The sequence below is a fragment of the Stegodyphus dumicola genome, chromosome 9 (assembly GCF_044657685.1).
Source record: "Stegodyphus dumicola isolate Sdum_Otavi_A_Nest chromosome 9, ASM4465768v1".
Lineage (NCBI taxonomy): Eukaryota > Metazoa > Arthropoda > Arachnida > Araneae > Eresidae > Stegodyphus > Stegodyphus dumicola.
Genome location: NC_140776.1, coordinates 174,072,797 through 174,086,391, shown reverse-complemented (window position 1 = coordinate 174,086,391; position 13,595 = coordinate 174,072,797). Strand labels below are relative to the sequence as shown.

At 31.5% G+C, this 13,595-nt stretch overlaps 1 protein-coding gene across 7 annotated transcripts in view; it reads left to right on the top strand.

Moving 5' to 3' along the window:
• LOC118181860 (uncharacterized) overlaps positions 1-5,383 on the top strand; it is a 29,932-nt gene extending 24,549 nt beyond the window's left edge. For 5 of the 7 annotated variants that reach the window (XM_085824373.1, XM_035351077.2, XM_035351080.2 and 2 more), the window contains one exon: positions 3,448-5,383. In XM_085824373.1, coding sequence (XP_085680499.1) covers positions 3,501-4,478 — 978 coding nt within the window. In that variant the 5' untranslated portion in view covers positions 3,448-3,500 and the 3' untranslated portion in view covers positions 4,479-5,383. The remainder of the gene's footprint in view (positions 1-3,447) is intronic. The other 2 variants (XM_085824374.1, XM_035351079.2) reach the window with 1 other exon arrangement.
• Positions 5,384-13,595: the final 8,212 nt, after the last annotated feature.

The window sequence follows — 13,595 nt, the reverse complement described above, 5'->3', positions numbered from 1 at the left end:
GTTATAGAAGAAATCGTTTTTTGTAATAGTGCTTTAACAGCTGTTGTAACTCATAGTTCCTGCTATTTTTTGTGTCAAAACCGATATCAGCAATACCTGCCTGTCATAACAGGAAGTCTGCTGCTTGGCAGTTAAATTCAAAGCTTACTGCAACTATTGTTTTATGGCAAACTGTATACAGAATACTTAATGAAAAGGCCTTTATGCCAGAAAGCCAAGGGTATGTGTTTCGATGTATTCATAATTAACCCGGTGGAAGTCGCACCAAGAAAAGTTACTAGAGTGGGCGCGTGGGGTATCACATACCCCAATATTTAAAGTACGATAAAAATAGTTTTATTTAGTTTTAAAGCTGTTTTTCTTGTTCTCGTGTATTTTATAATATGTGAATAATAATTGGGTTTCAAAAAAATTAATTTCCAAAATAATCTTAGAGTTAAAATTAAGATAAATAAAAATAATAAAAAAATAAACATCATGCGTCCAAGTTTCATTGCATCTCATACACAACGCTCATTTTATTTCTTCACACTTTGAACGAAATACATTCATGTGTTCTTGGCACAGAATGTTTTCACATTTTAAACATTGCATTCACGTTCTTCTGTCCTTGGCGCGAGGGCAATTTATCACATCTTTCATACTTAGTTTTTTCAGATTTCATGTATTCGTTTTAATTCTTCGTCGGAACTTCTACTTTTGTTTTGCATGCAGTACGTCAGTTTCTTGGTAAAATATTAATCTCTTTGTTCAATACTTTTTTTAATTAACTGTAATGCTAAGTCCTTCAAAAACAGACTTCTGTTTCTGGTTGGTGGATTAGCAGTTGAATGTAATATAATTCAAGCATTTATTACAGCAACATTCAGTGCAGGAAAGAAAATTACCATTGGTCAACTCCTTTTTATTCTGGCAATTGAATAATTTGGCTGACCCCATATTCACTGCTTCTTTAGTCATATTATAAAAACATATAATCCCTGACGTTTTATTTTCTATAATAGTTTCATCTATAGTATGACCATTATATAATGTTGAAAGCGTAAGAACAGTTTTTCCTTTTTTAGGAACATCAGGAATTAATGTTTTATCTTTTTGGAAACCAAAACAGCGTAGAAAATATTCCTAGTTTCATCTTCAGTTTCCGAAATGCAATCTTCATCGCTTTCAAATATTTCTAATAAATTTCATAGGCATTGCATCTTGAATTCATAGGGAGTCATTCTTTTTACGATAATGCAGTTAGAAATTTTCAAGAATTTAATATCAAGTGCTTTAAAATCACTTGCGAGTAGAAATAGTTACTGTTACACTCCAGAAATAAATTTCTGAACTAAATATTCGGTCAGAAAATCACTTACGGGGACAGGCGCGTGGGGTGTGTCATACACCAATTCCAACAAAATACCGATAAATCTTTTTCTGAAACACACAGGTGAAGAAAAAGCAGTTCTGAAAGTCAAACACAACTAGAAACTCAGCTACTGAATGCAGCACAGAATTTGAGTTTCATAAATTAGGAATATTCCACTTTTATGTAGGGGTGGGGTATGACACACCCCACGCGCTTTCCTGCGGGTTAACAAAAAAAAGGATCTCTTTTAATTAGTGTAAAGAGCATTAGAACTGGAATCACTTTAGTGATAAGTCGAGGTTAAGCTTAACATCATATACTGAATGTATCTGGAGAGATTCAGAAACAATGAAATCTTTCTTTGAGCATTATGAAATGTGACCATTTTGATAAAGCAGATGTGATGATATAGGGGGAAATAAGGATTGTTGGCATAGCCCTTACACACTGAATAATCACAAATCCACTGAATGCAGATCTTTGACTACCCAGAGATATCGAAATTTGGTCTTAGAACATTATGTAAGACTTTTCGGGGGTGCGCAATAAATCTAGCATTTTATTTATGGACTATAATGCTTATCCACATAGAGCAAAACCTTGTTGATGAGATTCTTGAAATTTAATACATTAAGTGAATACCGTGGTTAGCAAAATATCCTGATCTTAAATCTGACAGAATTTATGGGGCTACCTTGGAAAAGGAGTTGCAAGAAGACATTCTCCTAAAGATATAAATAATGTCCTGAAGATCGCATCGCTGGTGGAGTGAATCTTAATTCCTCAAACTGTGGTTAACAACATTATTTCCAGCATGAAAACATATTGTGATATGTGTGTACAAGTCAGGGGAGATCACATTCAGTATTAAATTCATAAATCTTATTCCCTTCCCATGGGTTATTCCTTTTTCTTTCCATTTTATTGTTTCATGCTACAGTTTTATATCATATGCAATGCTCTTATTTTTTTTTTTTTTTTTTTTTTTTTTTCATCTATGTGTTATAACATTATGTATCATTCTACATAAATTCATAAAATTGTAGTTCACAGTTTCTGAGAAGTCCATGATTTCATTCAAGTAAAGATAATTTTGGACATGAGTATATACTGATGCAGTAATTTGAAGTTTAAGCTATGGAAGATAAAGCAGTGTGAAAAAAAGCTAGTTCTCACACCTGGGTTTGTTACAGAGCAATGTGTAAATAATCTTTGAAGTCATTTTTGACAATGTGCTTATCAGGTGTCAGTGTTGCAATAATATGGTATCAATCACTTGTGTATCATGCTCCTGAGGAATTATATATCAAAAGACACAAAAATAACGACAAAAGCTAGGTCTACTCCAAATAATCTCATATGTGCAACCATGAAGCATTATGTCCATCATGTGAAGGAGAATACTGTATAATGATATGCAAACTAAAAAATGATCTGTTTTGCAGGCCTTTTGCTTTTTTCCCCCTAAATAAAATGCTTTTTAACCATTTATTCATCTTTCTATCATCTGTTAGGTTAAAAAATTACTTATTTGTTATGCTGCAATTACTTTTATTTCTTCTATTTATCCAGTTTTTATAAATGTGTCAGAACATATTAAACCATTATTGTACTCATTAACTCTTTATATTCAAAATACATTAAATGCTATTGTAACAACCACCTTTTTAAGATAATAACTTATGAAAATGACCAGTATTTCTATAACATAAATAAACTCAACATAATAATATTAATATTCACCTCTTTAAGATGACCTTCACCACAGTCTGTGTGCAGTTATCTTAGAGCAGATTCTAATTTTTCTCATGTCTGTCTCTCTTGATTAAAAACTACAGCCTATCACTGTTAATGTTTTATTGTAATAATTTTGTAAAAAAAAAAAAAAAAAATAATGTCATATATTTGTGACCTTTACTGACAAGTTGATTTTGGTGCAAAGGTTAAACTCCAAAAATAAGTAAATAAAACTTAGGTGTATATTAAAGTTGATTTTTCTCTATATCAAATTTATTGCATGCACTTATACCCCTGAAATATGTCTTGATTTTTTTCACTGAAACATTGATTGATAAATTTGATTTGTGTTTCAGCACAGCTGAATTTACATACTTGGAACAGTTTTAAAGACTGAAAGCAGAAGATTATGAATTACAGTCAAATAATGGACATTCATGTTGTGTGCCCAGTGGGGGCGGATCTTATTGGTGGTGAAAGTACTTTTAAAAGTTCAATATTTATGCGCTGTGCAATTAAATATCCTAGAGCTTGTCAAATTTGTTTTAGATCTTATTCTACCAAGTCATCATTTTCAAATCATAAAAAGCGCTGTAAACCTCCATCTGATGATAATCCTAGAGCTAAATATCCTAGAGCTTGTCAAATTTGTTTTAGATCTTATTCTACCAAGTCATCATTTTCAAATCATAAAAAGCGCTGTAAACCTCCATCTGACGATAATCCTAGAATTAAATATCCTAGAGCTTGTCAAATTTGTTTTAGATTTTATTCTACCAGGTCATCATTTTCAATTCATAAAAAGCACTGTAAACCTCCATCTGATGATAATAGTAACGAAAATAACTCTTCTATATATATATGTAAAACCTGCAATAAAAGTTGCACTACCTATTCAGGTGTATTTAAGCATAATAGAATTTGTGGAAAAGAATTGAATAGAAAGACTTATCATCCATGCCCTTTACCTGATTGTGCAGCTAAATTCCGTCATATAAGTCATATTAATAGACATCTCTCAGACTCACATGGTTTCCAAATGAATTTATTATCAGAAGAACATAAATTTAAATCAATGGCAGAGTTTGAGCTTTGGTTAAATACAGAAGAAGTAAAAACTTGCACTTCATTTAAGAAATGTTGTGGAAGTAGAACTAAAAACAACAAAACATACAGTTATTATGTGTGCCATTTTTATCCAAGAAGTGAAAGCAAGAGTGTCTTTCTAACAGAAGACAATGTGAATAAAATACATCCAAATATTATGTGCCCAGCTAGGATAATGGTACATGAAGAAAGTGAATGTGTAAAAGCAATTTTTTACCGAAGGCATAATCATGAGGTATTTCAAAAATGTGAAATTTCAACCCCTGAAACTGAGTTATAGACATCAAATAAAAGTATATGTAAATTTAGACATTGATGGTTTGAAAATTCAAAACATTATAAGAAAAGGTAGAGAAGAAAATACAACAGAAGTAGTTTTTATGTCCAGGAAAAAAAGTGTACATGTTGGAATTATTAAATAGATTGAAAAGATGCAAAATTGCTCCCTTTTCTAATAATGATGCTCTTTCAGTTTATGTCTTATTGTAATAATTTTGTAAAAAAATCATATAATGTCATATCTTTGTGACCTTTACTGTCAAGTTGATTTTGGTGCAAAAATTAAACTCCAAAAAATAAATAAATGAAACTTAGGTGTATATTAAAGCTGAGTTTTTAGAAATGAGTACTGTTATTTTTTACAGAATATGACTTTAAAATTAACAGGAAGAAATGTATTATATTTCAAGCTCGTTAGAGTCTTGTTACTAACATTATGCTAGTTTCAAGTTTACCCTGTGTCTAAAGATAAGTTGCTTTGCATGTTTTTGTAGATTCCAAGCAGATGACAATGTGCTGCTGATAAAAAAATTATATCACAGTTGTATAGCTTCATCATATTTCTTCTTATGATAAAAAATATGAAAACTTGTTCATTAGTGGTTTAGGCTTTTACTGTTGTTCATTAATGGATGATGGCATAAATTATAAAAAAGTGTTGGTATTTTTTTATGTGCATTTTGTCTGGCATGGCAGTAGAATTATTAAAAGTAGATTCAGCATGTAGTATTATTATTAAAAGCAGATTGTTGACAGCATGTAAAAAACGTTTTCTCGCGGTTGAATTGATAATAGCGATAGAAAATAAATTTTGTGATTTTGACATGTACTATCAATTTTATCTGTTTGTATATATATCAGAAAAGGTACTTTGAATATTATTAAATTTATATTAAGAGCTGTGCATTTGTTTGTATCTCTGTGTTGGAATTTAAGTTTCTAGAATTAATGTAGATTTTTGCATAAAATATTTCACTTTGATGCTTTGGAGCAAATAAATTAAAAATATGAAAATATCACCGTATGTTGTCAGTTTAATTTTGGTTGCATATTAATGAATAAATAAACAAAATTTAGAAAAAAAATATATTGATAAAAAATTTAATAATAATACTAGTAATAAAATAGTATTTTTATTATATTTTAAAATTGTTTTTCTTTCATTTAAAATATATTTCTCCTCGATAAATTAATGCAGTATGTTTTTATTTTTGTAAATTTGTAGTGTGTGTGTGTGTGTGTTATGTCAGAATAAAGAAATCTTTTCTAAAACGGAGTGTAAAATGGATTTCAACTGGATTCAAAAGGGATATTTTTGTGATGCCTGTACATACGTATGTATGTATCTTTCAGAAATCAAAAATGATTAGCCGTAGAACATTGAAATTTTTTAAGTGGGACTGCTATAACATCTAGTTATGTACCTCCCTTTTTTTATTGCAACTGGCATAATCAAACACAGACAGACACACTCCTTCAATTTATATGTGTGAATCCTCCCCCCCCCCAATCATTTGTTTCAGTCATATACTTCCAATTGCATACATGTTTTAAATGACAAAAATATTCATGGTTGGGTGATGTCAAATTTTAACAAAATTTAATTTTTGATAAATAAGAGAAGTAATTCTTTCTTCACCCTTTATTTGTGTTTATTTGCACTTAGCAGCTGAAGAAGATAGTTCAAAAACCATTGAAACTAGTACTGCAAAAATTTTTTAATTTACGCTGATTCTTAATGTTGGACTTTGTTTTTGATTGTTATTCCGCGGGATATTTAAACTAAATTGTACTACCTGTTTTCAGGGTGGACTGGGTACCAGAATTTATCCAGCAAATAAATGCAATTCTTAATTGTGAAATATTTTTATAGTAAGCGTGTTTAAGGAATAAATCAGCATTAAAAATTCAGATTTATAGTGGTATTTAAAACTCTGTATTATTTCCTGGTTCATAAGCTGAATTACAAAGGTATATGAAAGCAAATTCACAGTAATCAGAAGATAAAATTCTTGCATCTGCCTAACTATATAATTGTTCATTAATAGCAAAATCTTATAGTTATTCATGAGCAGTCCCAGCTGTCTTGCCTGCAAGTTCAGATATAATTGATAATCTGGCAGTGCAAGTTCGGACATATATAGGTTATACAACATTACTTCTCAGCCAAGCTCCAATAAATTTTCACTTGTTGCTACAGATGTATGAGGCCTCGCATTCTCGTGATAGAACAAGATTCTTTTGCAATTTGGCAATTTTGGCCTTTTCGCTTTGATTGCTTTGTCCAGTTTCATAAGTTATTTGCAGTAAACTTCTGAGGTGATTGTTTGGTTGTGTGGAAGCAGCTGAAAACACGCAACACCTTTGTAATCCTACCAAATTGACAGTGTGATCTTTTTTTGATGCATTTTAGCATTTGATATGATTTGTGCTGATTCTTCATGCTTGACCATAGTTAGTTTTATTGTAGACAATTCGTATTTTATCACCAGTACAAATTCATTTAAAAAAGGGTCGATTACATTAGGTTAGTGTAAATATTGATTAGTTATGTTAAATGAATTTCTTTCAGTTCATGCAGAACCCAAATACCTAGCTTCTTAATGAGTCTAAGATATCTTATATGATTTTCGGTTATTGTTTTATGTGATATTCAATAGTCAGTTTAACCATTTTGCAGATCTCTCCCGCAGTTATATGACAATTTGATAAAATTATGGTTTTAATTTTGTCATCATCAACTTCAGAAAGTCGGCAAGAACGTTAGTCATCTTCGTGTGAAAAATCTCCAGAATGAAATTTTCTAAAGCAATTCTGACACATGCATTTAAGCAATCAACACTATAAGCTTCACATATCTCTTTGTAAGCCTCAACTGCTTTCTTGCCTTTATGAAAATAAAAAAATTAAAATCTGTCGAAAATGTTTATTTTTGCAACCCATGCTAAAATTGATTGTAAACTAATAGTTGTAAACACAAATACTCATAATTTGCTTCTGTAACAACAGAAGTCAGTTCTGAAGTTGTTTCTTTAACAACAGTGTCAGCTGCTAGATATCAAAAGAAATATATATATATAAAATTGACAAAAGAATAACAAAATGAACATAATGCCATCTATCTGTGCAAACTGACATTACTTTCTTGCCAACCCAATATATCCATGTTGAATACTTGCTCTAGATTCAAACTGTTACTATCCACTAGCAGTAAAAAAATTCTGTAAATTCTTCTACAGCAATTTTTATCAGCTCAAAATTTTCCCTCACATACTTTAACATGTCATGTGTATTGTCTGAACCTTTGCTTCTATTTTGCTTTTACTCTAAGGAGAAGTTATTCTAAAATAGATACATCATCACTTTGTTATTGTTTGAAACAACATCCAATTCTATAGCAAGTGGTATGCTTTTCATTGTTAGTTGATTGCAAAATGCAAATTGTACGGAAACAAAATACGAATAATTCATGTGCCAATTTGCCAGATTTGCCTCTTTGAGCGTATTGTATTGTGTCAAGCTCCCAGGTTATTTTATTTAGAATATAGACTTGCAATGTTTTCATTCTCAGTACTTAACAGCTGAAACAATCAGGAGCAAGTATTGTAAAGCATATAAGATCTAGCAATAGCTTACAAGTTCGGATTGTAACAGGAAAAATAAATGAAATTATACCTATCCATAGAGATGTTGAATATATAATCAGAAAAGGAGAGCATACCTGGATCAGATTCATGGTGCATGGATAATATAATTTTGCTGTAATATAAGGTTAAAATTGTGATTCAAAATTATAGGTATAATTACATTCTCTGATCCAATTACTGAACTTTGTGGATTACCATATGATGCAATTACTCATGTTAGTATATAGATTACAGTGACTCTCATTTTTTAAAATATGGATACAGTTAAGGGCAATGATAACATTGCAGTGTGATAATGTAAAATAAATACAGTCAAAAGTCGTTAATTCGGACACCCATAATCCGGACCTCAAAGTTGCAAACTTGCAACGCATGCGCATAACACTTTTACGGCTGCGAATACGCATGTGCGCATGCGCGTAATACGTTTACGCTTGCGCGTTTAATGTATAATGGACGGTATAAGCTAAGCTAAAATTATCTAATTCAGTTAATGTTGCAGATTGCGTTGTTCCTGAATCTTCGAAATGGATCTGGCGTATTATTTTTTGCAGACTGTTAGAGCAGTTTTATAAAAGTAAGCTTGAACTTTCGATTATGTCAAATAGAATTTCCGATATATATTTACTAATATGTAAAGGATCTACAAAGCAAAAGTATGTTTCGAAGTCCATTAAACAAAAAGTGGAATTACTGCAAAAAATGGATAAAGGCATATCCTTCGTTTCTCAAACCATTCTGAAATCTGTTTATCAATTTCACGCTGCTCTGCGGCCCGGGGGAGAAAATGCTGAGACGCCGCGGCGCGCAATGAATTGGAAGTTAATCTGTCAGCACTATCCTTATCTTCAGGGCAGATGTTTTTATTTTATTTCGCCTATAATTCCTTACTAAATGTAGTATTTCATCTCGATGTACTCCGTCTTTGATATGATTTAAATCAAATTCCTCGTCATTATAATTCGCTTCCAATAAAGAAGAAAGTGATACAGAGGTTAATGAAAACGAAAAAATTTCGATTGACAAATTAGTTGGTATTCTCGACACAGCTATTATAGGACTTTAACAGCGGAACTTTGTAACTGAAGAAGAAATTATGTCTGTTTATAGAATTAAAGAGAAAGTATTATCGCATAAAACGAAACAACTTACATTGAAAGAAATGTTTAATAAAGTAAACAAATAAATATTAAGCTTTTTTTTGTAAATTTTGATACCCTTTAGATCATAATTGTTCTTTATTTCATAAATTACGGTTTCATATTTTTAATTTTATAATTTCTGCATGCCATCTTGCCAGATTTAAACTGATGATCTATAAGCCGGAAAAAGCGGATAATGGACGTCCGGATTACGGACTTTGTACTGTATATGTAATAATTGTAGTACTTATATGTAATGATCAATAAATACGGTGTCTGTTTTGAGAAATATAATTTTTAAGAGCATATACTTGAAATACAGGCTTTATTTTTGGAATTTCACTGTGAGTTGTTTTTTGTAATTTTCTGTGCAACATAAGTACGGAACTTTTTGCAAATAAGTGTCTTTAGGACATTTATTTTTATGATAATTTAGAGATTAATGAAATATTTTTCAGTTAACAGAGTGCTGCTTTCCGCCAAACCTAAATATTGGTACGAAATCTAGCTAAAGATTAGAATGGTAATCGTAACAATATATATAGTTTCGTGAAAAGAATATCTATTTTATTAAACCCAAAATAAATATAAAGCACACATAAGAATGCATGCAATTATTCCAGTTAACAGAATTTTACCATCATGAGTATTTGATATCTGAAGTAAGTGAACAGACTAGCTGTCAGAAAATGAATGCATGAGTTCTGGAAACAGTAACTGCTGTGTTGATTACATTTGTGAATGTTTCCTTTTCAAACACCATCTTTCATGTAGTACAATTTTGATGCTTCAATAATTGTGAAATAAAATTTAATTTCGTAGTTTTCAAAACTAAGTTTTTCATTTTGGATAATACCTTTGTCTTAATCTTTTCGCCGTCCTCTCCTGTCCGCGAAAATTTCTCCCCAGCGACCCTCTGTTTTTTGCTGCACATAGTGTTGTTTTCTCTGTACAGACATCACTTTCCATCCGTTCACAGTGGATGAATGCAAAGTAATATTAAGTAAAATTATAAGGAAATAAAACACGATTATTATTTTGAAAATATATTTAAATTGTGCTAACATTTTTCTTGAATAGATAACTACATTTCTTTTCACAGTATGTTAAACTCTAAAACAAGGGGTAATACATAGTCCTACATCACATTCTTTACGATAGTATCACGTTTCTTTGCACACCTTTTTCTCTAACAACGTTTTTCTACAACAAATGTAACGTCTTTTTGGTTCTTTCTGATTTGCAGTAGGTGAAATGTCTATGAAGTGCTTTTCGGTAAAACGTGATACATCACAGCTGCTCAAACGACACTCTATCTGTGCATTTGTTGTTGGCTTGTAATATTTAGTAATGATTTGTTTGCAAGATCAAGCCTGAAAAATAAGTGATCTAATTTGCCACTACTTTTCTTATACAAAATATATGCATTAAATATGGCCATATCTAATAAATACGCTTGAAAGATAAATAATATAATTTGCCACTACTTTTCTTGTACAAAACATATGCATTAAATACAGCCATATCTAATAAATGTCGAGGTATTTTGGAATAATATCTGTTTATTTCTCACAGCAGGATAATTTGATAGCATCTGATCCAGGCGGCCCACTCCTTCCATTTTGTTGTTGTAATCTTTTACAATTATTATATATCTTCCTTGACTTTCCACTTCACAATCTCAGTTTTTCTCTTTTTTCTGACGACTAGACGTTGAAGCCATCTTTTACAGAAATAGGGAATATTCATAAAACCTGGGACGAATTCAATTAGAAATAGAATGCCTGATTAGTGCTGCCCTCTAGGAGGTATAATTACGGGGCGCAGCCCCCAGCCCACCTAACCAGGACAAGCCTGGTCATATGACTTTACATGGGAGCAAGCCCATCCAACAACAAACGACGAGCCAGCGATCCAGCCGTGCTCAAAACACTTAACAAGATAACAAGAAAAACTACAAGCCCCGGGAAACCAAACATCAGGAACCGAGTAACATAAAAGTTAGTATAAGGAAAACATAAAGAAATAATAAATACGACCAGGGAAATTCACTTTATCCCTGGACCTAAGACATTCATACAAACGAACAAAACCAAATAATAATAATAACTGTTAGAAACAAAAATAAGACGACGTAAGAACAAATAAACACATATACATACATCATTCACACAAAAATTCCTATGGCTTCTTTTGACGAATTTATAATCCTCATAATTTCTCTAGAATATTCTTGAAGATTCTTATAATTTTTCTTAAAGTCACTGTGAAGTTGTTTTCTATATTTAACCCTTGCACTCCCGGTAAAACTACAGTCTTCAAAAAAATGCCTTGAGTCTCCAAGATCATTGCAAACTTTACATTTATCACTATCCTGTAGTCCAAATCTTTTTAAATAAGCTGGAAAACGACCATGTCCTGTTAAAATCTGATTGACATCTATATCTGTATATATTTCCATCTTTTTTCCTAAATATATATTTTTTAACATGCCATGGTTTCTACTAGAGTGTTCCCAGCTGGTTTTCCACTCATACAAGATATGATCAAATAAAACGGAGGTGGCTCTTCTTTTAGAATATGGCATATATTTCACAATAACATTCTCATCCAAAATCGCAGCTTTTGCCAATTCGTCAGCCCTCTCATTCCCATCATAACCAGCATGTGCTTTCACCCAGTGAATTTTAATATTATGTATATTTTTCAATTGTATAAATAAATTTTTTATATCAAATACTAAACAGTTTTTATTTTCCGGGCCCGAGAGGGATTGCAGTACCGACAAGGCATCGGAATAAATATTTATGCAATAACCAACCTTTAAAGTCCTTTTAATCCAGTTCAAAGCCTCAAATATTGCATACGTCTCGGCTTGATACACAGAGTTCATAGCGTGGAGTTTAAATTTACAATTATGAATCTCAATGCCATAAAAGAAAACAACAAATGCACCACCAATACCACCCTCGAGCCCCGAACCATCTGTATAGACATCCAATTCCTGATTTTTCAAATAGTTACAATCATAAACAATCAAAATTCTATTAGCAGGATGTATATAGCTATCATCAAAGCTTCGGAAAGCATCGCTGTTAATGTTACAATTATCAATCTTTATTTCTTTCACCAAATCATTTAAAAGTAAAAATTTTTGATAGTAAAATCTATATTGGGAAGAGAGGGGAGGAATTCCTGCAAGAATACAGACCACCTCCGTAGAAACAGTCCTGAAAACTCTAGTAATGGCCAGCATCCAGCTCCTCTGCAAAGAATTTAATTTATCTCTTAGTCTAATCAGCTCCCCTGCCCTAGCACCCCAAGCACCTATACCATAAAATATTTTCGGTAAAATAACACAGTTAAAAATCTTCTTCAATATTGGTGCTTTCTTTTGTAATATCTCTACATTAAAAGTACTCCTATAAAAATTTAAAATCCTATCAACATCTCTGTGTATAAGTTTAAAATGTTCAATAAAATTCAATTTTTCATCAATAACTACACCAAGATATTTTATATTCTTCTGAAATCTAATATTCTTCCCATCAAACTTCAATTTCGGGACTCTAGTCTGGGCACCTCCCCTAGGAAAAAAGAGTCCAAACGTCTTATCCACATTAAATTGAATGTTTTCACATTGACTCCAATAAATCATCTGTTTTTCGACTTCAGTAAATGTATCCTGAATTTTCTCCAAAGAGGTGCCACTGATAAGAAGTAAAATATCATCGGCGTAGCATATAATTTTTGCATTAGGAACATTAAAACTAGTCAAGAGTGGGTTAACTATAAGGGCCCAGAACAGGGGAGCGCTACATCCTTTATACATTTGCAAATTTATATCCATGTTTTCTGAAACACCCTTAAAAACTATACTTCTATTATTAAAATAATCTTTAATAAGCATATACAACTTTTTTGTTACCCCTAAATCAATCAATTTGTTCAACACGGAGGACCATCGTACAGAATCGAAGGCAGCTTTTACATCAAAAGAAACAATAGCAACATGTTCGGTATTCTTCAATTTTCGTATTTCATCCACAACTTTAAAAAGAGCCAAATTCGCTGATCTTCGTTTTCTAAAGCCATACTGAATACTGACTATCCGCTAAATGATGTCTACCATTTAAAACATATAATAATCTATTCACAATCAACTTGTCCAAAACTTTAGCAAATACTTTTAACAAACAGATAGGGCGATATTTTCCTTCATTTTTTGGTAACAAAATAAGTCTACCGACTTTCCAAGCATCCGGAAAAATATTTAAAGATAGACACCTATTATAAAGTATAACAAAAAAAGAGGGGTAACTTACAAAA